Here is a 23,898-nt window from a genome sequence, read left to right as displayed (position 1 = left end):
CTCGATCCCGGGACTCCAGGATCACACCCTGGGCCGAAGGCGGCGCTAAATCACTGAGTCACCCGGGGATCCCCCAAGTGTCGAGATTACTTTAAAATAAAATCTTGGATGCCTCGGTGACTCAGTCATTTAAGCGCCTGTCTTTGGCTCAAGTCATGATCTCAGGGTCCTGGGATCCAGTCCTGTGTTGGGCTCCCTGCTCAGCAGAGAGTCTGCTTCTCCCTCTCCCTCTGCTTCTCCCTCTCCCTCTCCATCCTTCTCCCTCTTCCTCTGCCCCTCCCCACCACTCATTCTCTCTCTCTCTCTCTCAAATAAATGAATAAAATCTTAAAAAAAAAAAAAAGAGGGATCCCTGGGTGGCGCAGCGGTTTGGCGCCTGCCTTTGGCCCAGGGCGCGATCCTGGAGACCCGGGATCGAATCCCACGTCAGGCTCCCGGTGCATGGAGCCTGCTTCTCCCTCTGCCTGTGTCTCTGCCTCTCTCTCTCTCTCTCTGTGACTATCATAAATAAATAAAAATTAAAAAAATAAATAAATAAAATAAAATTTAAAAAAAAAAAAAAAAGATTCTCCATTTCAGAGTCTCCCCAAGGTATAATTTACGTGCTGTCCAGGGCTGTGGTCTTATCAGAGGCTCTACTGGAGAGAGAGCCACTTCCAAGCTTCCTTAGACTGTTGGTGGAATCCATTAATTTTCTTTTGGCTGTATGACTGAGGGCTCTAGAGCTTTCCTGGATGTTGGCTGGTGGTGGTTTTCAAGTTCTAGAGGCCACCCACAGTTCTTTGATAAGGAGACTTTCTCAACAAGGCTGCAAGCCGACAATGACAATCTCTCACCCTATGGAGAGATTGAGGGAGTGACATGCCATTACCTTTGCCATGTACTATTGATTGGAAGTAAGCCAAGGGTCTGCCCACATTCAAGGGGATTATACAAAGGTGTGGACATTAAGAGGTAAGAGATCATCAGGGGTAACCTCAGGCTCTGTCCACCATAGGGAGGGATTTGGAAATGGGACAAAGTTAGGGATATGGGGTTGAAGCCGAGGTATTTGGAGTTTGCATTACTTTTCTACCATTGTATATAAAAGCAAACAAACTCAAAACCCAAAACATGGCAGCTTTAAACAACAAACATTTATTATCTCACAGTTTCTGCAAGTCAGGAATCTGGCTCAGAGTCTCGCATGAAATTATAGCCAAGAGGTCAGCTAGGTTGTAGTCATCTGAAGGGTTGACTAGGATGGAAGAATCTGCTTTAAAGATAGTTCCCTCACATGTTGCTCACTGGTGGTTTGTGGGAAGCCTCAGTTCTTCACCAAGCAGGGCTCCCCACAGGCTGCTTGAGGGTTTCCACGACATGGTGGATGGCTTCCCACAGAGCAAGTGATTCAGAGAGAAAGCAAGAAGGAACCCAGAATGTCTTTCATGTCACAATTGCTTCTAGCATATTCTTTTACTTGGGGAAAAGAGTCACTAATTCCAATCCCCTTCTCAATGGGAGAAGGATTAAAGTCCAACTTGTGAAAAGTTTCAAAATACTTGTGGAATTCTTTTTTAATTAAGTAAACTTGACCTCCAACACAGGGCTCGAAATTGCAGCCCTGAGATCAAGAGTCACAAGCTCTACTGACTGAGCCAGTCAGGCGCCCCACTTGTGGACATTTTTCAAAACCACTAGAGTTAGTGGGTTAGGTATGGAGGTTGGGCTGGTGGTAGTTAAGGTGTTCAGGATTTTATTGTGTTGTTAGGCTCGTGCTATTATGCTTGACTTGATAGAAAAAATGGGATTGGTATCCTGGAGTATGGGAATCATGGCAGTGGTGGATTGGAGTATTAGGGTTTTGGTGTGGTTAGATGGGGTAGGTGTTGATATGACTGCCGTTGAGCTGGTGGGGTTTGTAATGGTTGGGGGCTAGAGTAGGGGGTGCAATCAAGGAGGGTGGGTTTTAAAGTCATAACTGTGGGCCAAGTTTACACTGGGGTTATGGTGGGGATGAGATGGGAGTTTTGGTGGGGTGATGGAGTTTGGGGTTGGACATAAATCTGTGTTGGTCGCATGCTTCAAATTGCGGTTTAGTTGTTAGGTATTGTGGGGTGTGTGTGGTGTTTTGGAATTGTTGGATTGTTGGAATCATGACAATGAAGGGCAAACATTAGGTAGTGCATTTCCTAGTTATGGGAGTTGAATCCATCATCAAGGTGGAGATTAAAATGCCTGGGGTTGGGGCTGAATAATGAAAGGGGTTCATTTGAGGGGTGTCAACTCGGGTGGGTGAAATAGTGTCGATCTTTATTTTTGGGGTGGGCAGTGTTGTTGGGGCCTCAGGAACTGGACTAATGAGAGTTTGGGAGGTTGTTTGATTGGGGCTGGCCTTGGATGGTTGGGTTTGGTGTGACTGGAGCTAGGAATGCAGTAGAATGGGCTTGATTGGGGGCTGTAGCTGAAATCGACCGTAACTGACAATTCACAGTGGGGTCTGGGGATGGAGGGGAACTTTTCTCCTCCTTCACCCTGATCCTCACCTCTCCCACCCCTGCCCAGCACAACAGCACAGCAAACACCATATGCCTAGCTTATACATCTTTATTGGCCCAGATGTGGGATTCCCAAACCCAAACAGGCTGCCTCTGTTCTGCACCAGCCCAGTTGTAATGACCCTCTCCCTAGTTCATGGGGAGACCAGCTCCCTGCAGGAAGGGGTCAAAAGTTGGTGGATTTTGTGGGTGCCCTGGAGCCCCTAGTGTGGCAGGGGAGAGAACCACACCTGTGCCCCAAGTCCTCCTCCTGTAATCCTCCGCACCTGGGCTTAGGACGCTGCCCCTCCTGAAACAGGGAGGCCACGTCCAACAGTGCATCCTCAATATGCTGCCCCAGTCGATGGGAGTCCTAGAAGGAAAAATAGGTATGTCTAGGGAACCTGGGGGAGGGGCTCCTCAGTGCTGAAAATCAGGAGGGCTGACATCCCTGATGTCTTGGTCTGAGGGAGGAGGTCCTACAGGGAGGTGTGTTCAAGTCTATCTCACCGTTTTTGTGCTTGACTTTTTGCTGGAGATGTGGAAGGTGATGGTGTCATCCCCCATGAAAATGTACGAAACGCCGTAACCATGATCATCGGCCTGGAGATGAGCAGAGTGAAGGGAAGTAAATAGCCTCCAGTGCCCCTCAACCCCTCTCAGCCAGAGTGCAGACCCCCCACGCCCTCCTCTCTCAGGTCCGAGGGCCCACGGAGGCGGGATCAGGCCCAGTTCCACTCACCGGCCCGAATCCACCCCCGGAGGAAACATAGTCGGGGTAATTGTGGACGTCAAACAGGTGGATTTGCTGAACAGGGATCTGGCTGGTGGCCAGCTGCCACTGCTCTGAGTGAACCTGACAGACAAGATGGTCAAGTATGCAATGAAGACCCGCCAGTCCCCGCCTCCGTGGTTCAGCTCCGCGCAGCCCCGGCCCTTTCTGACTGTCCATTTCCTCTAAACTACTGGGTCTCTCCGCGGGCCGCTCCCTGACACCAATCAGTCTGCGTCTCCTCCTTTCTGACCACACCTCTTCTCTGCTTCTCCCTGACCACGCCCATTTCTTTGACCACACCCTCTCCGCTTCCATGACCACGCCCCCTCCCCTGACCGCACCCCATCATCTCCCTGACCCCCGTGCCTCTGCTCTCCTCCTTTCGGACTACACCTCCCTCTCGGCTTCTCCTGACCACGCCTTTTTCTCTAACCGTGTCCCGGTTGTCTCCCTGACTCCGCCTCCTTCCGTGCTCCCTACCTCTTTTCCCTCGCCGCCCCCTCCCTCTCTTGCCCCAGCACCACTCCGGCCTCCCCCAACTCCTCTAATAACTCCCTTTGCCAACCTCTCTCTCCTGGTTGAGAAGTACCCTTCTCCCATGGTTCCCCTCTTCCCTCTCTAACCCTTTCTCTGCACCCCAACCTGGTCCAGAAAGGGTGACCGCAGGTGGAGAAATTGGGACACGATGTAGAGCGCGAAGAGGTGACGGTCCACTCCCTGTCCGCTCATCGCAGCCTTCAGCAGAGACTGGTGCTTTTCCATCGCCAGGCGGAATAGTGCGCGGCGCTGGGGTTCCTGGGGTCCCCCGGGGTGGTCACAGGTCATGGAAAGACAGGAAGTGGGCTTACTGCTGGGGCTTGTCACACCCCTGGTTTCAACCCAGCTTGCAAAATCCCTGCAAGGCAGAGATATGGACTCTATTTTACAGAGGGGACACAGGCTCAGGGAGGGAAGTCACTTGCCCAGGGTCACACAGCAAAGCAGAATCAGGTGGGTCCCCAGGTGATACTGTCTGATCTAGGGCCCCAACTCCTTCCATTAAACCACTATAGGTAGGGTGAGAGGGAAAGGTGTCCTAGGGGGGTTCTGAGCTGAGAGGTTATATGGGGAATCCATGGAAGGGTACAAATGGAAGTCACAAGGTCACATAGAGGTTAAATAATCAAAGAGAGTTACATTGGAGGACCAAGGATCCCTGATGGGTGCTCCCCCAGTACCCTGGTTGACCCTCATTAAAGCATGCGTCGCACTATGCTGAAATATCTCCGCCTCTCCCCACCAGAGAGTTTCTTGAGGTCATAGACCAGGTCTGGTTCCTCCTTTGTCCATAACACCCATCAGAGGGCCTGGTACTCAGAAGGTGCTCCAAAAATATTTGCAAATGTAGGAATGAGTATGTGGAAATGACCAAAGCCTCAAACGAGGCCTACACCCACTGTTTTCTCTTTGTCCTCCATGGCTCTCACAAAGTTGCAGGCCTCCCTCGTGCAAGATCGCACCGTCTCTGTCCGGCCTTCCAAGAACAAGCGAGTCATGGTCGACTCATAAGTCAGGCAGAATTGACCCCTGTCCTGGGGGACAAGGAAGGGAGGAGCCTGTCAGCTGGTCTCTGGAAATATTCCCACACTTGACCCACCTCTGTGGGCCTCCCACCTCTTCCTGCTCAGGGAATGTGTGGTTGGGAGAGAAATCAAGATGGCGGAACCCACAAGGGCATAACCAAGAAGAGTTCTTAAAGGGACTGACAGGGCAGGCCCAGGGGAACCAAAGTTCTGGCAAGGGGCTGAGGTCAAGGGACCCAACTGACCCGGAAGTGGGCCAGTTGCAAGGCCATCTGGACGAAGCTGTCTGAAGAGAGGTGGCAGCGTTTGATGAAGCTCTTGCCAAAGTGGGAGAAGGGGAAGACGTGGCAATCGATGTTTCCAGACAGGGTCTTGGCTCCCCTCAGGGCTAGAGAGATGGACAGATGGATCTGCCAGAGGAGGAGGGAGGGAGGGAGGGATGGCTGGGGTTACAGATAGGGTAGGGTGAGAGTCGGAAGTGGGGCTGGAAGTGGAGGTGGGAATTGAATCAGGGTAGGGGTGGAATGTGGAAATGAGGACAGAAACGAACATGTAGCTGCAGGGCTGGATTTTTGGTGGGGGTCACTGTGGGACTGGGGTTGGGGATGGGGTTGGGATTGAGAATGGGACTGGCGGGGATGGGCGGGTAAGGTTAGAGTTGGGGCTGGGGTGGAATTGAGTTTGGAGGTGGGGATGAATTTAGAGTCAGAGCCAGGAGGGTTTGGGGACTTGGAGAAGAGGCCCCAGAGCCCGATCTCACCTTTTCTGGAAGGTGCCAGTATAGCCGCTGGGGCTGGGGCAGCGAGGGATCAGGATGCCCCTTGCAGTGGCCGTCTGCAGAGTAGCCCAGCTGAAAACATTCTGTGGCCAGAGTGAACTGTGCACAAACAGAGGCTGTCAGAGTCCCTTCCTCCCTCTGGGCTGAGGGCCCTCTAACCAGGGACTTCTTTTCATAAGCCGTTTCTGGGGCTGGGGGCAAAGGGGACAGTCCTTAAGAAACAGAAACCTCTTGGGACACCTGGTTGGCTCAGTGATTGAGCATCTGCCTTTGGCTTAGGTCGTGATCCCAGGGTCCTGGGATCGAGTCTTGTATCAGGCTTGATACAAGGCTTGTATCAGAAGCATAGCCTGCTTCTCCCTCTGCCTGTGTCTCTGCCTCTCTCTGTGTCTCTCATGAATAAATAAATAAAATCTTTAAAAAAAAAAAAAAGAAACAGAAACAGAAACCTCTGATGTTCACAGGTGTGTTCTCAGGTTCAAGTTCATGGAGAGCAGGATTGATACTAATATGCTGCAGGTGCTTACTGACATTTTACTTCTGACTGGTAGACAGAGTCACCCATGGCTGTTCCAGCCTTCCCAAGACACCCCACCACCACCCCGCCCCCACCAGGATCCTGAGATGGGAGAGATAGAGCTGTGCACAGCATGAGCCTCCAGAATGGAGGGGTGGCCTCCATTCTGATTGGGGGGTGGTGCCCACGCCCTGCTGGTGGTTCAATATTTTATTTATTTTTGGTTTTTGTTTGGTTCAATATTTTTTTTAAATTTTTATTTATTTATGATAGTCACACACACAGAGAGAGAGGCAGAGACAGGCAGAGGGAGAAGCAGGCTCCATGCGCCGGGAGCCCGACGTGGGATTCGATCCCAGGTCTCCAGGATGGCGCCGTGGACTAAACCGCTGCGCCACCCAGGGATCCCTTGGTTCAATATTTTAAATCAGCACTGATGGAGCACGTGTGCTACCCGGCAGCCTTCCATTTAATTCTCATAATCACTTAGGAAGAAGGGATCCACATCCCCATTGCAATGTTAGAAACCTATCTGAAGAAGAACCTCCCCCACTTGGTGCCTTGGAGTTTCCAGTGATCTCTATCATATTCTTTTTTTTTTTTTTAAGATTTTATTTATTTATTCATGAGAGACACACACACAGAGGGAGGCAGAGACACAGGCAGATGGAGAAGCAGGCTCCACGCAGGGAGCCCGACATGGGACTCGATCCCGGGACTCCAGGATCATGCCCTGGGCCAAAGGCAGGCACTAAACCGCCGAGCCACCCAGGGATCCCCTCTCTATCATATTCTACATGATATCTCTTCATTCAAAGTCGATGGGCAGAGACCCTATGTGGACAAGAAGGGTCTGAAGAGTCTCAAGTTCAACTGAATTGATGGTTTCCTTTACCAATATCATCAAAGGGGAAATTCCCCCATTTTACAAACAAGAAACAGGCACAGAAGAGTCATTGCTTAATTCCAGGGGCTGCTCCTAAAATCTGAAGGGGCCTCCACTTCTCCAGATCCCACCCTTGGCTCCATCCAATGCCTTATGTAATGCCATGAAAGAGTGGGAACCTCATAAGGTATGGACACCACCCCCTATGATTTAGGAATTAAATAAAATAGAGAAAAAAGAGATGCTAGAGTTCCCGGGATTGGATGGCAGTTTACAGATAAAAGAAACCCAACTTTTTCATCTCAGAGGGGAGGAACTTGCCCAAGGTCACACAGCAAGCCAGAGCCGGAAGATCATTCTGATTCAGTGTGATGTGGTGGAAAGGCCTCCATTCTGGTCTCAGAGCATTCTAGGATCATATTCTTGCTCTGCAACACCTGGCGCCGTGACTCTGGGCAGATCACTTCCCTTCTCTGAGCCCCAACTGCTCATTCATCAAAAGAAGGTCATAATCCCAGATTCCCTTTTCCTTGCTGGGTGATTCCAGTCCAGTCTCTGCCTGTCTCTGAGCCTCTTTTCTTTCTTTCTTTCTTTTCTTTCTTTCTTTCTTTCTTTCTTTCTTTCTTTCTTTCTTTCTTTCTTTCCTTTCTTTCTTTCTTTCTTTTCTTTCTTTCTTTCTCTTTCTTTCTTTCCTTTTTTTTTTTTTTTTTTTTTTTTTAGATTTTATTTATTCATGAGAGACACAGAAAGGCAGAGGGAGAAGCAGGCTCCCTGCAGGGAGCCCAATGCAGGACTTGATCCCAGGACCCCAGGATCACGACCTGAGCCAAAGGCAGATGCTCAAACACTGAGCTATCCAGGAGTCCCCTCTGTCTTCCTGCTGAGTGTGAGGCCCTGGAGGGGAAGGTATTTGGAAATGGGGCTGATGGTCCCCAGGGTGGGGGAGGGCTGGCTATCCTACCTCCCACATGTGTCCTGAGATGGGGCAGTCAGCCCATGAGTGCTCCACGCTGAGGCCCAGCTTCCCATTGGAGAAGACAATTAGAGTGAAGGATTTGTCAAACCAGCTGCAGGGGGAGAATTCAAAGTGGTCGCCAAAGAGCCAGGGCCAGGACAGAACTTGGGTAGTCTTTGTAGGACTTGCAGGAGTGTCAGGGTGGGCAGATCTTTGTGGAATCAAGGATGGTGTGGAACTTCCTAAGGGAGAGGGGGCTCTCCACCAGGTGGTCTAGATGGTTTCTGAGACATGTCTAGGGCTTGGGAAATTGGAAGATTTTGAGAGAACATGCCAAGAAAGGTTCAAGGCTCACAAGGAGCTAAGAGGTTAAGGGAACTTTCCTGGGAACCTCAGAAATTACAGTTGATGCCTGGTGTGCATCTAGAAAGTTGTCTGAGGCTCTCTAGGTGGGAAGCCCCAGGTATGGGGTTCTGGGTTTAGGGAGCCTACATTAAAATCTAAGGATTCTGTGGTTCTGGGCCTAAGGTCCCTGGGCTTGGGCTTTTGGCTTTGGGACTCTAGGTCTTCAGTGTCTAGGTTCAGTGACCTGGGGTCCCAGGGATGCCAGACTCTGGGATCCAGAAGCTCTCCGTGTTAGAGGTCCCTGGGTCTCAAGGCATTGGGTGGGGGTCCTCAGATTGAAGGGGTCCTTAGACCTGAGGATGCCCCAGGTCTGGGGTCCAGGGTCTGCTTGTCTAGTGTCCAGAGTCCTAGGTCTAGATACTAGGTTCTGGGGTCACCAGGCCAGGGTGAGGTTCAAGATCAGGGGCTGGCTCACCGGTCATGGCCCCTGCCAGCCAGTAGGGCGCGGGCGTAAGCATCCAGTGAAGCAGCGGGGTCCTCTCTGGTGAGCCCTGCAGGCTCCGAGTCCAGTGATACAAAGAAGGCAGCTCCTTCCACGGCCTCCAGGGCATCCTCAGCCTGGACCTTCAGGGAACTCCGCACCTGGGCCCACACGTCCCTATCGGGGGATGTGCCTGAGCTCAGGCTGGCCCTGCACCCTGCCCAGACTCCATCCACCCCCACACACACTTTGCTCTTCCCCAGCCTCTTGAGGCTGCCTGGGCCTCTGGGTCCCCTGACCTCCCCTTCTCACCTGGGAGCCGCAGTCAAGGCCGCCAGATGCTCCTCCTGGGGGCAGGCGGGGGATGGGTCATCCAGGATTCGCTGGAACTGCTGCTCCAAGGCCCTCGGGGAGAGCAGGCCGCTTTGGGAGTGGGTCCCCACGCGGAAGAATCGGCCTCGGTGGAAGACGGCCACGTGTCGGCTGTCACGCAGGTGGCGGATGTAGTCTAGAGGTGGGGCGGGCAGAGTGCAGAGGGCAGGAAGGCCAGACACATCATAAAAATGAAAATTAGAACCATTTAGGGGTACCTGGGTGGCTCAGTTGGTTAAGTGTCTGAGTTTTGGTTTCGACTCAGGTTGTGATCTCAGTGTCGTGGGATCCAGCTGCTCCCTGCTCTACATTGGGCAGGGCGTCTGCTTGGGACTCCTTCCCTCTCCCTCACCACCCCTGCTCTTCCCCCCAGCTAGCACATGCACAGGTGCACTCTCTCTCTAAAATAAATTTTAAAAATCTTTTTAAAAAGAATAAGAATCATTTATTACTTATTATTAGATAATAAGAACCATACTTCCTGTATGGCTTGCACTGTTCTAAACATTTATTTATTTATTTATTTATTTATTTATTTATTTATTTATCTATCTATCTATCTATCTATCTACCTAGGCAGAGGGAGATGTGGGACTCGATCCCAGGACCCTGGGATCACAACCTGAGCCAAAGGCAGATGCTCAACGACTGAGCCACCCAGGTGCCCTCTAAACACTCATTTAATCCTCACTATGCACCCTTATTATCCCATTTTAGAGATGAGGAAACCAAGGCTCAGAGAGGGTAGTAACTTACCCAATGTCACACAGCTAGGGAGCGATGGAGCTGGGGTTCAAACCCAGGAGAACATGTTCTCACCTACTACACTGTTACACCTCTGTCAGTGAGGACGCAAGAGGAATCTCACCTTTGTGGATGCCGGGAATGCGTGTGGTATTGAATATCTTCTCATACTGGGCAGAGCATAAGGGCCGCATTCCCATCAGCAAAGTCTGCAAGAGACCATGGGCTCAGGAGGACACTGCCTCCTAGGACCAACATGGCTGTATGGCCACAGGACCAGAGCCCATGTCCCCAGCCCACGGCCCCAGCCCACTGGGGGGCTGGGGGGCCCATCTTACAGGAAGGATCTCCTGGCGGTTCAGGCGGTGGCGGTAGAGGAGGAGGGCATGGACTGCGTTCCCAGCACGAGCAGCCTGCACTGGTGTGGGAGTGACGTACAGGAAGTCCTGGGGGCCAGGCGAGGGGAATGCCTGGGGTTAGGCTTGCCCGTGATGGGGCCACTGACCCCAAACACAAATCATGACCCCCAACAAGTGGCAGTATGGTGAATAAAACTCTGATTTGAGTCACTGACCCTAAACCCCACTTCCCACAAAGACATCCCAACCCTAAATCTGGGGAGCTTTGAACTCAGCCCCTGCCCAGCTCCTAGTCCCATTCTCCCCCTCTCACCATCATATAATAGTTGCTGTTCACCATCAGCGAGTGCCGGGAGCGCAGGTACACAAATTCTTCCCACCAGTCACTGACCTAGGAGTGGGGCAGAAAGACATGGCTGGGGTGGCTAGGGCCAAAGGGGGTTGGCAGGGACAGCAAGAGTGGCAAGACCCCAAAGACTCTACTGTGTCAAAGAGGGAGGGTAGAGTTCAATGAAGGAGGCCATCATGATCGGTAACTAGCAGTAACCTAGAAGTCCCTCAGTTGGGGATTAGTTAGCTAAACCTCACTAACACTCATGTCCTGGATTACTACGAAGCTGTTCAAGAACAAGGGACATCTGTACCACTGACACAGAAGGAGCGACCACCAAGTCATGTAGCTGAATGGAAAAAGCTAGGTGCACAATAAGATATGTGAAATGATCTCATATGAGATTTCAAAAAATACCAGCAAGACCCAAGTGTCCATCAATAGATAGATGGACAACCAAAATGTGGTCTATCCATCTAATAGAATGGGTTTTTAAAGAATATTTTATTTTTAAGATTTTATTTATTTATTTCAGAGAGAGAGCACAAGCAAGCAACTGCAAGAATGAGCGGGAGTGGGGAGGCAAAGGGAGAAGCAGACGACTCTGGGATCATGACCTGAGCCAATGCAGACACTTAACTGACTGAGCCACACAGGCTCCCGAAGATTTTATTTTTAAGTAATTTCTACACCCAACATGGAGCTTGAACTCAGAACCGTGAGATCAAGAGTCTCTTTCTCCATCAACTGAGCCAGCCAGGTGTCCCTGCAATGGAATGTTAGTAGAAAAAGGAAAGAGGGATGCCTTGGTGGCTCAGTGGTTGAGCATCTGCTTTCAGCTCAGAGCGTGATCCCGGGGTCCAGGATCGAGTTCTGCCTCAGGCTCCTTGTTGGGGGGCCTGCTTCTCCCTCTGCCAGTGTCTCTGCCTCTCTCTCTGTGTCTCTCATGAATAGATAAATAATCTTTAAAAAAGAAAAAGGAATGAAAATCTAATGTGTGCTACACCTTGGATGGACCCTGAAAACATTATGCCAGGTGAAATGAGCCAGACACAAAAGGACACATCGTGTATGATTCTACTTATATGAAAAATCTAAAATAGGCAAATTCCTAAAGGTAGTGAGTAGACTAGAAGTTACCTGGCACTTCGGGGAAGTGTAAATGGGGATGTGTTTCCCTCATAGGTACAGAGTTTCTGTTTGGGATGATGAAAAAGTTCTGGAAACAGATTGTCATGATGGTTCCATGGAATTGCAGATGTACTTAATACCACCGAACTGCGTACTTAAAAATGGTTAAAATGGTAAATTTTACATGATGTCCATTTTACCCCAATAAAAATTATATGTACGTCTATATGTTCTATATACTTTATGATATATTAAATGTTTCTATAAATTATAAAATGTACAAGCATATTATGTTATATCATTTAAAATTATATATATAAATAAAATTCATATAACAATTACAAAATATAGGTAAAAAATCTGTAATAAGGAAGCACTGTGTCAGACTTTAGTTGGTGTTCATTTTCTTTTTCTTTGTGCATAAGATAATGGAGTATATTATAATTGGCAGTGCCCTAGATGTACAATGAAATATATACATTGTGTGTGTCCGTGCACATGTGCACATATGTGTTAGCACAGAATCTGGTCCAACAGGGGTGCTTGGGTGGCTCAGTCTGCTAAACATCAGCCTTTGGCTCAGGTCATGATCTCGGAGTCCTGTGTTTGAGCCCCGTGTCTGGCTCCCTGCTCAGCAGGGAGTCTGCTTCTCACCCTGTTCGTGCTCTCTCTCTCTTTCAAATAAATAAAATCTTTGGGAAAAACAACCACACACACACACACACACACACACACAAAACCCAAGAATCTGGTCCAACAGCTTGAAGGGAAAAAAATTTAAAAACTAAGGCCTGGCTTCTCTCCTACCCCTTCAGACATGACTCAGTCCCCTCCACAGAGCTTGTCTGACTGACCTTTCCATGCTGCTGCCCCTTGGGGCTGTGTCCCAGATCTGCTTCCCTTCCAAGTCCAATGTTTCAATTTCCTTCTGTAGCTAAAGGTCCCATTTGCTGTCACCGAGGCCTCTTTCCTGAGCCCTCACTCAGATGTCCAGCTGCTCCAGGGCATCTCCCCGGCACCCCCCAAGCTCAGTGCCTTCCTCTCAGGGATGCTCCCCTTTTCCCCATATTAGGGAGAGCCTGGCAGTCCCCCACCTCCCAATATCAGTTAAGGCCTGTGAATGCCATCCTGCCAACTCCCCACCCCCAGCCTGGTAGTCCCAGCCCCACTCTCCTGCCCCTTGACTCTGCCTCCTTCCCTTGGTCCCAATTCCCCTGCAAGGCCTCATCCTTTCCCCTAGATCCTCACCCTAGCATCCTCTCCAACCTCCTGGCCTCCAGTGTCTCCCTGACACCACAGGGGATCCTGACCCTCCCCTGTTCAGAATCCTCCCATGGCTCCTTGGCACCCCGAGAAAAGAGTCCAGGGTCCTCGGCTGGAGTTCAGGCCTCTCCCCACCCCTCCTCCACCATCACCTCCCCCTGAGGATCACCCTTCAATCCTTTGTTCTGGCCAGAGTAAAGCCCTCCTGCTTCCCAGCCCACGCCCTACAACCTTCTTAGTTCCTCACCTCTGCCCACCCCATTCCCTCCTACTAACCAGACAGGTTCAAGTTCTGTCCAACCCTCAGGGCTCATCCCTAATAACTTCTCCTCCTGGAACCCTAATCCTCTCATCCAATGACTGTGTCCGCAGGCCATCCCACCCTCCAGACACTCACACCACCGTGTCTCTTCATCGCTACCTCCACCTCATCCCACGCTGCCTGACGGCTATTTATGACTTCCTACCGAACCGGAGGCCTGTTAGCCCTGGTTTGGGCTAATTGCTGTCTTGCTCTGTGCAAGAAACTCCAAGTCAGAGTACTACCAAAGGCCTGGCTCCTGAACTCAGAGTAGAAGCCCATCTGGGGGAGGTGCCCTTGCGCAGAAGGCGGGGGGTAGAACAAGAGCTACTCTGGGGGCGGAGGCGCAAAATGTTTTTTGCCTCCTGCCAGGGGAGGGCGGAAATGTTGGATGAATCCTGGAATTCTGGTTCCAATCCTGGAGGCGTGGGGGCGTGGCTGCGGGTGTGGGCAGGCCCTGGAGGCGGAGCTTAGGTGATTGAAGTCAGGCTCCGAGTGTCAGAGCTGGAGGTGGGGGCGGGGAGGCTCAAAACGCTGGCACACGCCGGTTGGGGTTTAGAGTATGGGAGAGCAGGAGCAGCCAGCTGGAGTATCTGGGGGTTGGGTTTAAACGATAGGGGGGCGGGGCGGGGGCGGGGCGTAGACCTCCAGGTTAGGAAGGAGGGCTCGGAACCTCGGCGTTCAGGGCCCGGGACTCACGTAATTGGAAGCCCACCAGGACTTGAGCTGCAGGTACCACTGCAACAGCGACGCCTGCAGCCTCAAGAATTCCTGCGCTAGGACAGACGTCCAGTCGAAGTCCTCGTCGGAGAGGATGGGCCGCACAGATTCCAGGTACTGAGGGGCAAGGAGAAGAGGGTAGCTGACGCCCCCGCCCGCCGCCGGCCGCCCCCAGCGCCCCAGGCGGAGGTACCTGGCAGGCCCACCTTGCGCACGGTGTCCTGCACGGAGGGCACGGGCTGGCGTGGCAGCGAGCGCTGGTAACTGAAGAGCATTGTTTTGCGGCCGGAGAAGATGCGGACCAGGGCCTGGGGCGGGGGGAATTAGTGGGTCGTTACATCCCTGGCTGGGGTCGGGGAGTTGTGTGGCAACCCACAGAGAGAATGGGATAGAGACCCAGGGAAAGCGGGGGCAGAAACCCAGGAGGTGGAATAGAGACCAGAGAGAGGTGGGCAGGGTCCCGGGGAGAGGGGGATAGAGACCCATGAAAGGTCGGAGGTAGAGGCGGGAGGGAAGCAGAGCCAGAAGTGGGTCCCCGGAGGGCCGAGCAGGGAGGACTCTGCCCCCCACATACCAGCCAGGTCTTGGTGGGCGAGGACATGGCTCCGTGGGGCTCAAGGAGCCAGCCATGGTAGGACAGAAGGAGCCTTAGGGCCACGTGAAGGGTGAAGATCAGGGCTCCCCACAGACACGAAGCGAACAGCGCCGCTGCCAGGACTCCCCGAAGCCTGTGGTGCTGTCCACCCCTGGGAGTGAAAGAGAGGACAGGCTTGGGTCTCCTGGCCTCCCCTCCAGCCCCACCCAGCCCCTGCTCTTCCTAACATTCTCTGACCCTGGCCTTTTGATGGGGGGCAAACCTAGAATTGGAGTCAATCATAGATATCCGATGTCCTCATTTGTAAAGTGGGCAGGGAACCTCTGTCTGTGCCTCCCCTCCTTTCCTGGGTGCGTGAGGACCCCAAGCTCCTAAAATCACTTCTCATTGAAATCAGTAGGTACTTCACAAGTGGGAGCTGGTATTTTATTTTATTTTTTTGAAGGGACACCTACTTTTCTCTCCTAGAAATCAAATTCTGCTCTAAGGCAGTGGTTTGCAAAGTGTGGCCCTTGGCCCAGCAGCATCAGTACTGCCTGGAAGCTGGTTGGAAATGCAAATCCCCAGGCACCACCCAGACCTACTAAGACAGAATCTCTTGGGGTGAGGTCCAGCCATCTGTGTTTTAAGGAGCCTCTCAGGTGGCTCCAGTATAACCTCAAGTTTAGGACATGCTGTTCAAAAACTACAATAGATGACCATGTTTACAAAATGGCAACCAGACATGCGAGCGAAGCCCACCAGGAAGACTTGGGGAGCGTTACTTCCCCTCTGTAGACTTGGGTATATCTAGCCTTCCTGGAAATTCCTACCTTGGATCCTAGGTCTGCCCTTTGGGACTGTCTGTACAAAATCTGAACCTTCTTCCCCAGGAAGACTAAGCCAAGAATTAGAACCATTAGAACCTTTCCTTTCACCTGCACCTGGCTTCCAACCTTGCCCCAAAATGCCAATTATAATAATACAACCATTCCCAATTAGTAACCTCCTGGCACTGTACCAAATGGATCATGTGCATGTGTTTTTTTTTAAGGATATTAATTATGTATGTATCCAGTCTCCACGCCCAACGTGAGGCTCACACTCACGATTCTGAGATCAAGAGTCACATGATCCACCTACTGAGCCAGCCAGGTGCCCTTCCATGTGCATGCTCTTGTTTAATTCTTCCAAACACCCTAGGAAGCAATTATTATTACCTACATTTTATAAATGAAGACTGACAAGGGAATGGTGAAGTCTTTTGCCTGAGACTATACAACTGGAGCCCCAGCAGAGCTTCTACTTTTGCTAGGGCACTCTAACCCTATCCGGACATTTTCTAGCTTGTCAGCATCCCACTTAGCAAGAAGGGAAGAAATCACCTCCATGTTACTCACGCTGTACCTTTATTAATCTGACCAAAAATAAGTCCCAGAGGTTACTTTTCCTTAGCAGCCACAACACCCTGATAGAAAAACTCACTGGGTGGAGGGAGAAGAATAAGGGAGGTTACTGGGCTCAAATGGGGAAGCTCACCAGTCTGGCAGCAACTCTTTAATCTTCTCCATGAGTCCTAGGGAAGGATCCAGCTGGAGGAACCAGGCGAGCTGGATTGCACTGAAGAGGAAGAGCCAGCTGAGGGGGCTGGCAGGGAACACACCAGTGAGAAAGTCATTCTGTGGGAAGGAAAGGGCACTCATTCAATCAATTATCCCTCTGCTGAGCACTGTTCTTAGATATCGACAGAGCACCCAGTGTGTGCTGAACCCTGAGCTGGGTGCCCAAGACCCAGTGGGGACCAGACAGAGCTGGGTCCTGCCCTCAGGACGGGGGAAGTCAGTCAAGAATGAAGTGAAGTGCTCATGGACATAAAGCAAGGCACAGGAACCCAATGAAGCCAGGTTGCTCAAATTGAAGGAGTCAGGGAGGGTTCCCTGGAGGAGGTTACTCTCGGGCAAAACGATTCCCCATATACAGCAGGGTCTGGAACTTGGTGGGCCTTCTAGAACTACATGGTCATGGAATGAAGGAAAGTCTTGGGCTATTAATCAGACTCACAGGCAAGAGCCATGGACATAACTAATGCTTAACCAAGGCCCATGACCAAGCGCCATCTAGAAGGATGAACTCTTAAAATCCTCCCGACGACCCTGTGAGGTAGGTACTTAGGTGATCTCATTTTACAAAAGAAAACACTTAGGTTCAAGGTCACACAGACAGCATGAGATGAGCTTTGTTATTTGCTTACCACCATCAGAGCTCAAGAAACCACGTTCTCTCTTTTTCCCATGGTTAACAAACAAGAAAGCCTCAGAGATCCAGTTTTGAGTTCGGACTCTGGACCCCAGGCTTTAAATCTCTACTCTGTCACTAAAAAGCTAAGTGACCACTAAAAGCTAAGTGGTCACTAAAAAGCTAAGTGACCACAAACAAGTGTCTCAGTTTCCTCATCTGTAGAATGGGAACAATTTCAATACTGGGCTCATAGGGCTGTCACCGAGGGTCAGATGAGAAAATGTCCTTCCAGACGCCTGGGTGGCTCAACTGGTGAAGCATCTGCCTTTGGCTAAGGTCATGAGCCAGAGGTACTGGGATCGAGTCCCTCATCAAGCTCCCTGCTCAGCGGGGAGTCTGCTCCTCCCTCTCCTGCTCCCCTTGCTTGTGCTCTCTCTCTGTATCAAATAAATAAAAAGTTAGAGAGAGAGAAAATACTTCCACAAATGCTAATTGCAATTACAGCAGTGACAAGACAACAAGATTTCTGTTCTCCTGGGGGACAGAGACAATAGCTACTAAGAAAAAGGCTTAGGGTCATGTGACAGATGGCAATAGAGACTGGAGAAAAATAAAGCAAAGGGGTCACAGGGGTGGAGGACGAATTGCATAGCTCAGAGCCTGGCACACAGTAGGTGCTCAATAAACATTATTATGACGATCTTTTCTTTTTTTTTTTTTTTTCTTTTTTTTTTTTTTTATGACGATCTTTTCTATTGCTACTCTGCTTCTTGGGATTTATTTACTGGACAGTCTTTCTTTGGTTTGGCAAGAAAAACTTACTGGCAAACATGGTTTTTTTGTTGATTATTATTTCTTTTTAAAAGGAACGATCAGGGGATCCCTGGGTGGTGCAGCGGTTTAGCGCCTGCCTTTGGCCCAGGGCGCGATCCTGGAGACCCGGGATCGAATCCTACGTTGGGCTCCCGGTGCATGGAGCCTGCTTCTCCCTCTGCCTATGTCTCTGCCTATGTCTCTTCCTATGTCTCTGCCTCTCTCTCTCTCTGTGTGACTATCATAAATTAATAATTAATTAATTAAAAAAATAAAAGGAACGATCAATTCCTTTATCTGGTGCTCTGGATTGTAGTAGAACAGGGGCTTCATAATAACAGGAAATGTCTCCAGAGCACTTCCCAAGGATCAGGTGCATCAATAACTCATCTCATTGCCCTGTAACTCAGGAAGATAGTAGTAAATACCATTGTGCCAGGGCACCTGTGTGGCTCAATAGTTCGGCTAAAAAAAAAAATAGTTCAGCTCAGGTCGTGATCCTGGGGTCCTGGAATCAAATCCCACATTGGGCTTCTTGCAGGGATCATGCTTCTCCCCCTGCCTATGTCTCTGCCTCTCTCTGTGTCTTTCATGAATAAATAAAATCTTAAAAAAAAAAAAAAAAAAAACATTGTGCCTATCACATGGGTGAAGACACTGAGAAGACAAGAAGCTTGAATGTATCCAAAGCCACAGTGGGTCCACTCTAAATCCCTCAAATCATCCAGATGCCTCTGGAACCCTAATGCAATAGGATGTGCTGCAAGGCTCCACACTCTGGGGTCTGCTGTATCTCATTCATTTGGAAACCATCTCAGGAAATACTCTGACCTCCTGCTGATGAACAATCCACAGGGATGCTGTGCCACACGCTTGGCTCAAATGACCCCACTGCACGTAGTTTACGACAGCCCCATGGCATAGGTCCTGGGACCACGTTCTAGAAAAGCAGCCCAGGCTAGCAGGCCTGAACATGGGCTCCTACAGCCACACTGCTCATTCTAGCTCTGCCTCTAGTTCTGCCTCTTAGCAGCTGTGTGACCTTAAGAAAATGGAAGCACCTCTCTGGGCCTCTTCCTTCATCTGTAAAGTGGGATTAATAATATGTCTACCTTAGGAGGCTATAACAAGGATCAGATGGCCAATAGATTTATTTTTTTAATTTTTTGTCTAAAGATTTTATTTAGCGAAGCCCCGGTGGCTCAGCGGTTTAGCGCCGCCTTCAGCCCAGGGCATGATCCTGGAGACCGAGGATCGAGTCCCACGTCAGGCTCCCTGCATGGAGCCTGCTTCTCTCTCTGCCAATGTCGAGACAGAGCAGAGAGAGAAGCAGGCTTCCCATGGGGAGCCTGATGGGGGACTTGATCCCAGGACCCTGGGATCACAACCTGAGCCAAAGGCAGATGCTCAACCACTGAGCCACCCAGGTGCCCCGATTTTTTTATTTTTAAAAGCTTTTATTTTTGAGTAGTCTCTACACCCAACGTGGGGCTCAAACTCATGACCCTGAGATCAAGAGTCAATAACAAGCAATAGATTTAAAGGGCCTGGTAAGTATAGAACCCAGGACACACTAAATGTTACCTAATGTGACTTTAGAAAGGAGGGAGCAGAAACTCAGAGAAGTTAAGAACATGCCTGGGGGGCACCCAGCACCTATGTGGAACCACCTCCAGGACCATAGAAGCAACAGTATTGGACTGGTCACTTCTGTGAGTCAGGCCTTCTACTAAAACAACTAATGCTTACCACAATCCCTTGAGGGAGGGACTGTCATGGATATCATTTTATAAATGAAGAAACTACAGAATTTCAGCTCTGTGGTTGCTGAGGGCATAGCCCTCACCCTGGGACTGAGTTCCAGGAGCCACAACTTCGGGGTGGCCCCCAGGATCCCAGAATGGAAGAGGAAGGACCTAAGAGCTGGGCCACCACACCTAGGGGACATCTGACTCTGAAAAGGGTTTTGGGTTTTGACTCAAAACTAAGGGTCAAAATATTCAGCAATGCAATATTCAACAAATAGTCAAAATCCACCTGCAAGCATAGAAATCAGAACAGTGGTTGCCCTGAGTGGGGGGGTGCTCCCTCGTAAACGGCTCAAAGGAACATTCTAGAACAGTGGTCATGCCGTCTGGATAGGAAGCTGGTTACACAGGTTTTTTTTTTTTTTTTTTTAAAGATTTTATCTATCTATTCATGAGAGACACACACAGAGAGAGGCAGAGACACAGGCAGAGGGAGAAGCAGGCTCCATGCAGGGAGCCCGATGTGGGGACTCGATCCCAGGTCTCCAGGATCATGCCCTGGGCTAAAGGTGACGCTAAACTGCTGAGCCACCTGGGCTGCCCGGTTACACGGGTATTGTCAAAATTCGAGGATTGTACATTTTAAAAACCTGTGCATTTTTTATGGAACTATATCTTAATTTAAAAAACATATATATTTACCCGTGTATGTATATGTGTATTTATATATTTAACCACAGATTAATGGCTACATGGTAATGTTTTAATTGATGTATTAGCCTGAGGCCCAGAAGATTCCAGGGGCAGGGCTAAAGAAGCTCTTTGCAGGGGTGGGGGTGGTGTGGAACATGACACCTGGCTGGCTCAGTCAGTAGAGCATGTGACTCTTGATCTTGGGGTTATGGGTTCGAGTCCCATATCAAGTGTAGAGATTACTTAAAATCTTAAAAAAGCAGGGGTGCCTGGGTGGCTCAGTCTATTAAGCATCTGCCTTTGGCTCACGTCCTGATCTCAGGGTCTTGGGATGGAGCCCCGAGTCAGTCTCCCTGCTCAACCTAGAATCTTCTTCTCCTCTGCCTCTCCCTGCCACCCTCCCACCCCCGCATCGTGCTCTCTCGATCTCTCTCAAATAAATAAACATATATGTTTCTAAAAAAGAAGCTCGTTGGGGTTTGGGATAGTGGTTATTATCCACTGGAACAGATATCTCTCTGTTTTAACAACTCGCAAGGCTACAGAGGTTCAATCCAGCCGGCTCAAATGTCTCAGCTTCAGATTAAATAATGGGGCCACCCACAACGCCCCCATGCTCCCTCTTCCTGGCGGCTTTACTGTTCTCCCATGGCACATGTCACATGATCTGACATACTCAGCATCTTGCTTATGCGTCTCCTTCATTGCCTTCTCCGGCTAAATCCAGAGTTCCATGAGGGCAGGATCCTGGCTGTCTTGCTCCCTGCCCTGTCCAAGTAGTGGCAAGCCCTTAATAAATGGCCCATAGGGGCGCCTGGGTGGCTCAGTGGTTGAGCATCTGCCTTTGGCTCAGGGCGTGATCCTGGGGTCCTGGGATCAAGTCCCGCATTGGGTTCCCCCCAGGAAGCCTGCCTCTCCCTCTGCCTATGTCGCTGCCTCTCTCTGTGTGTCTCTCATGACCAAATAAATAAAATCTTAAAAAAAAATGTCCCATAGATATCTGGTTAATGAATAAAGAACAGTATTATTGGGGATCTCTGGGTGGCTCAGCAGTTTAGCGCCTGCCTTTGGCCCAGAGTGCGATCCTGGAGTCCCAGGATCCAGTCCCGCATCAGGCTCCCGGCATGGAGCCTGCTTCTCCCTCTGCCTCTCTGTCTCTTTCTCTCTCTCTCATGAATAAATAAATAAATAAATCTTTAAAAAAAAGAAAGAAAAGTATTATCAAAAGCTAACACTCTGCACTTGACATGGGCAGGCAGTTCGCTCAGTGCTTACATGTTAAGAATTCATCTAATCCTCATGACTGTCCTGAGGGAGGTGTTATCATCACCCCCGTTTGACATGTGGGGAAATTAAGGCTCAGAAAGACACACTTGCCCAAGGCTACACAGCTAGTAAGTGGCAGAGCCAGGATCCAAAGTCAGTCTTGGCTAACCCCACAAAGTGCTCAAGACTTGTGTTAGCAGATAGGATGTGACCCAACAGGGAGGCTCTCGATGTATGCAGTGCCGGAGTTCCAGAACTGGTGACCTCAGGGTAGGCATGGGGATTCTAGAGCAAGGACAATGAGCCCAGACTGGGACTGCAGGGTTTGTAAGTGATGGAGCAGTGCAGATACAGAGATTTGTTGGTTCAGGTCTCAGAACCACAAGGACGCTGCACCGCATACTGGAGAGGGTGTGGGGGATTCAGAAGCAAGGGCAAGGAGGCGGCCCCCAGATCCAGGGGTGCCCGCTAGGGGGAAGAAGGACCCTTCAGGACTGGGGTGTGGACTAACCAAGATCTTGATCAGATCACAGTGTTCTGATAGGAGGAGCACCTAGTTTAGAACCCGGCGACAGAAGGAAAGGGTGAGACGAGGAAGCACCATGGCATCAGGGGTCTAGATTCTAGAAATTGGGTTTGGGGTGTGAGGAAAAAGGAAGTGGTGCAGGAAGTGGTGTAGGAGGTGAGTAGATGTTCCAGTAGGTGAGGTTGAGGGTTCCCCAGTGAGCCTCGGAGAACCCAGAAGCTCTGGCAACTGGATCCTGGAAGGAAACCAAGCCGTGGCCCTCCTCACCCAGAAGCGGGAGAGGTGCCTTTTCCAGGAGCGCAGTCCGGAGAGGTAGATCTCCTGCAACACGGGGGCACTGAGCTCCACTTCGGCCCCGTCCGAGGTCAGCGAGGGTCGGAAGCCCACGGCCTGGTGCGCCTCAGCCATGTCACGCTAGAGCCCTGGGAGGTGGAGGGAGGGTCACTACCAGGTCCCCAGCCTCAGACCCAGGAGTCCGGGCCCCCAAGCCCCTCCTCCTACAGACCCGGGAATATAGGACTGCGGCTCACCCTTTCCCAACCACCTGAGGGTTCTTGAAGGACTCGGCCAGAGACTCCGGTGTTGGAGGGACATCAACTAGGGACCTCTGTGAACGCATAGAGGCAGGAGGGACAACTCGCGTTAATCCCTTTTGCGGCTCTGCTGAGAACGAGGTGCAAGGCAGTGCGCCCCTCCCCATGAAGGATTTTCAAGATTCAGGGTTGGGGGCGGAAACTGGTCCAGGGTTGAGTTGCAGGGTCTAGAGAAAAACATTAGCCCCGAGACCCATTTGTAACGAACACCTGCCGGACGTTGGCACGGTCCGCCCCATTTCCGTTTCCCATGCCAGGGCGAGGAGGAGGGATGGGGTGGGGGGGGGATTGGCGGGGGAGGAGCGGGGGTGGTGGTGGCAATGTCTATAAATTCATCGGTTCTGGAGTGGCCCGGCGTCCCCTCCCCCGCGCCAGGGGCTGGAAGGGGTGGGGGAGGGAGCGCCCTACCGCGCATGCCTCCCGGCCAGGGATGCTGAGGCTGGGAGCCGATGCGAGCTTCGAGGACAAGTGATGGAGAGGCCCGCACGCCCAACCCAAACCACAGGCCTCCAGGCCCCGCAGGAGCTCGGGCCCCTCCGATACTTACCACGCTGAGTCAGAGGTCCGCCGATCGGATCCTGGAGACCAAGCCCGAGCACACCCCCCACCCTCGATTTAGAGCGCCAGACCCAAGTTTCCCACTTGCATCTGTCCAATCCCAGTGCGACGAGTCCACGACCTGGTCGTCGGGCCTCCGGAGCTCCTGGTCGCCCCCGATTATCCAACATCCAGGAACCCCGATTTCTGCCTCCTCGCGTGTGCCTTGCCGGGTATTCGAGTCTCTGGTTTTATCCCCGCCCCTTTCCAACCCTCTGCGTTCTATCCCCGCCCCCTCGAAGCCCAGCATCCAATCCTCTCCCTCCGCCGTTCGATCCCCGGTCCTCAGCCTTTTTCTCCTCGGCCTGATTTCGCCACCATTAGGCTTCCCGGGTTCTAAGCAGCTTCTCTGCTCGGAACCCCAGGTTCTTGGGCTTCCCACTCCGCTTTGTCTCACTCTCTTTCCTCTCTGAAAACGAGGCTCAGCTTGGAGCTCACGGCCCACCTTTGGGTACACGTAGTCACGCGCGTGGGTGCCGAGATAGAGCGAGTCCAAGTTCTACCGTCCCCAGGAGGGAGGGCTGCTTTGGGGGTTGGGTCAGCCCACCAAAACCGCCCACGGACAATGCAGCTGCACAGAGTGGTGCGAAGGAGAAGCTACAGCGGATTGGATCCAAGTTAGACAGTCAGAGGGACTTCCGTGTGGGAAAAGGGGCATAGATGGAGGGGAAGAATACACCAGGCTCAGATTGGGAGGCCGGAATGGGCAGAGACAAGCAGAGGCTGAAACAGGAAACTCGTTTTATTTGTTAGTTTTTAAAAATTGATTTATTCCTGAGAGACACACAGAGAGAGGGGCAGAGACATAGGCAGA

The 23,898-nt window shown here is 51.1% G+C and overlaps 1 protein-coding gene across 6 annotated transcripts; it reads right to left on the bottom strand.

The window, feature by feature from the left end:
• Positions 1-2,568: 2,568 nt before the first annotated feature.
• CPT1C (carnitine palmitoyltransferase 1C) lies at positions 2,569-23,666 on the bottom strand. Of its 6 annotated transcripts, none has more exons than XM_072757306.1 (20): positions 23,035-23,666; positions 22,425-22,501; positions 22,162-22,316; positions 16,150-16,289; positions 14,611-14,782; positions 14,243-14,344; positions 14,016-14,153; positions 10,604-10,681; positions 10,270-10,377; positions 10,056-10,140; positions 9,128-9,323; positions 8,810-8,992; positions 7,996-8,101; positions 5,614-5,730; positions 5,099-5,263; positions 4,728-4,862; positions 3,934-4,086; positions 3,259-3,372; positions 3,027-3,119; positions 2,569-2,889 (listed from the first exon to the last, which is right to left on the bottom strand). In XM_072757306.1, exons 3-20 carry the CDS (start codon positions 22,300-22,302, stop codon positions 2,704-2,706), a joined length of 2,412 nt encoding a protein of 803 aa, XP_072613407.1. In that variant the 5' UTR covers positions 22,303-22,316; positions 22,425-22,501; positions 23,035-23,666; the 3' UTR covers positions 2,569-2,703. The 6 variants fall into 6 exon arrangements, with proteins under 6 accessions (XP_072613407.1, XP_072613412.1, XP_072613408.1 ...); XM_072757311.1 differs by having other exon boundaries at positions 22,439-22,501; positions 23,035-23,643; XM_072757307.1 differs by having other exon boundaries at positions 22,425-22,654; positions 23,035-23,585.
• Positions 23,667-23,898: the final 232 nt, after the last annotated feature.

The sequence above is a fragment of the Vulpes vulpes genome, chromosome 1, assembly GCF_048418805.1.
Source record: "Vulpes vulpes isolate BD-2025 chromosome 1, VulVul3, whole genome shotgun sequence".
In the NCBI taxonomy this organism is placed as follows: domain Eukaryota; kingdom Metazoa; phylum Chordata; class Mammalia; order Carnivora; family Canidae; genus Vulpes; species Vulpes vulpes.
Note: the sequence above shows the minus strand (reverse complement) of the source record. Positions and strands in the feature narration are given on the sequence as shown.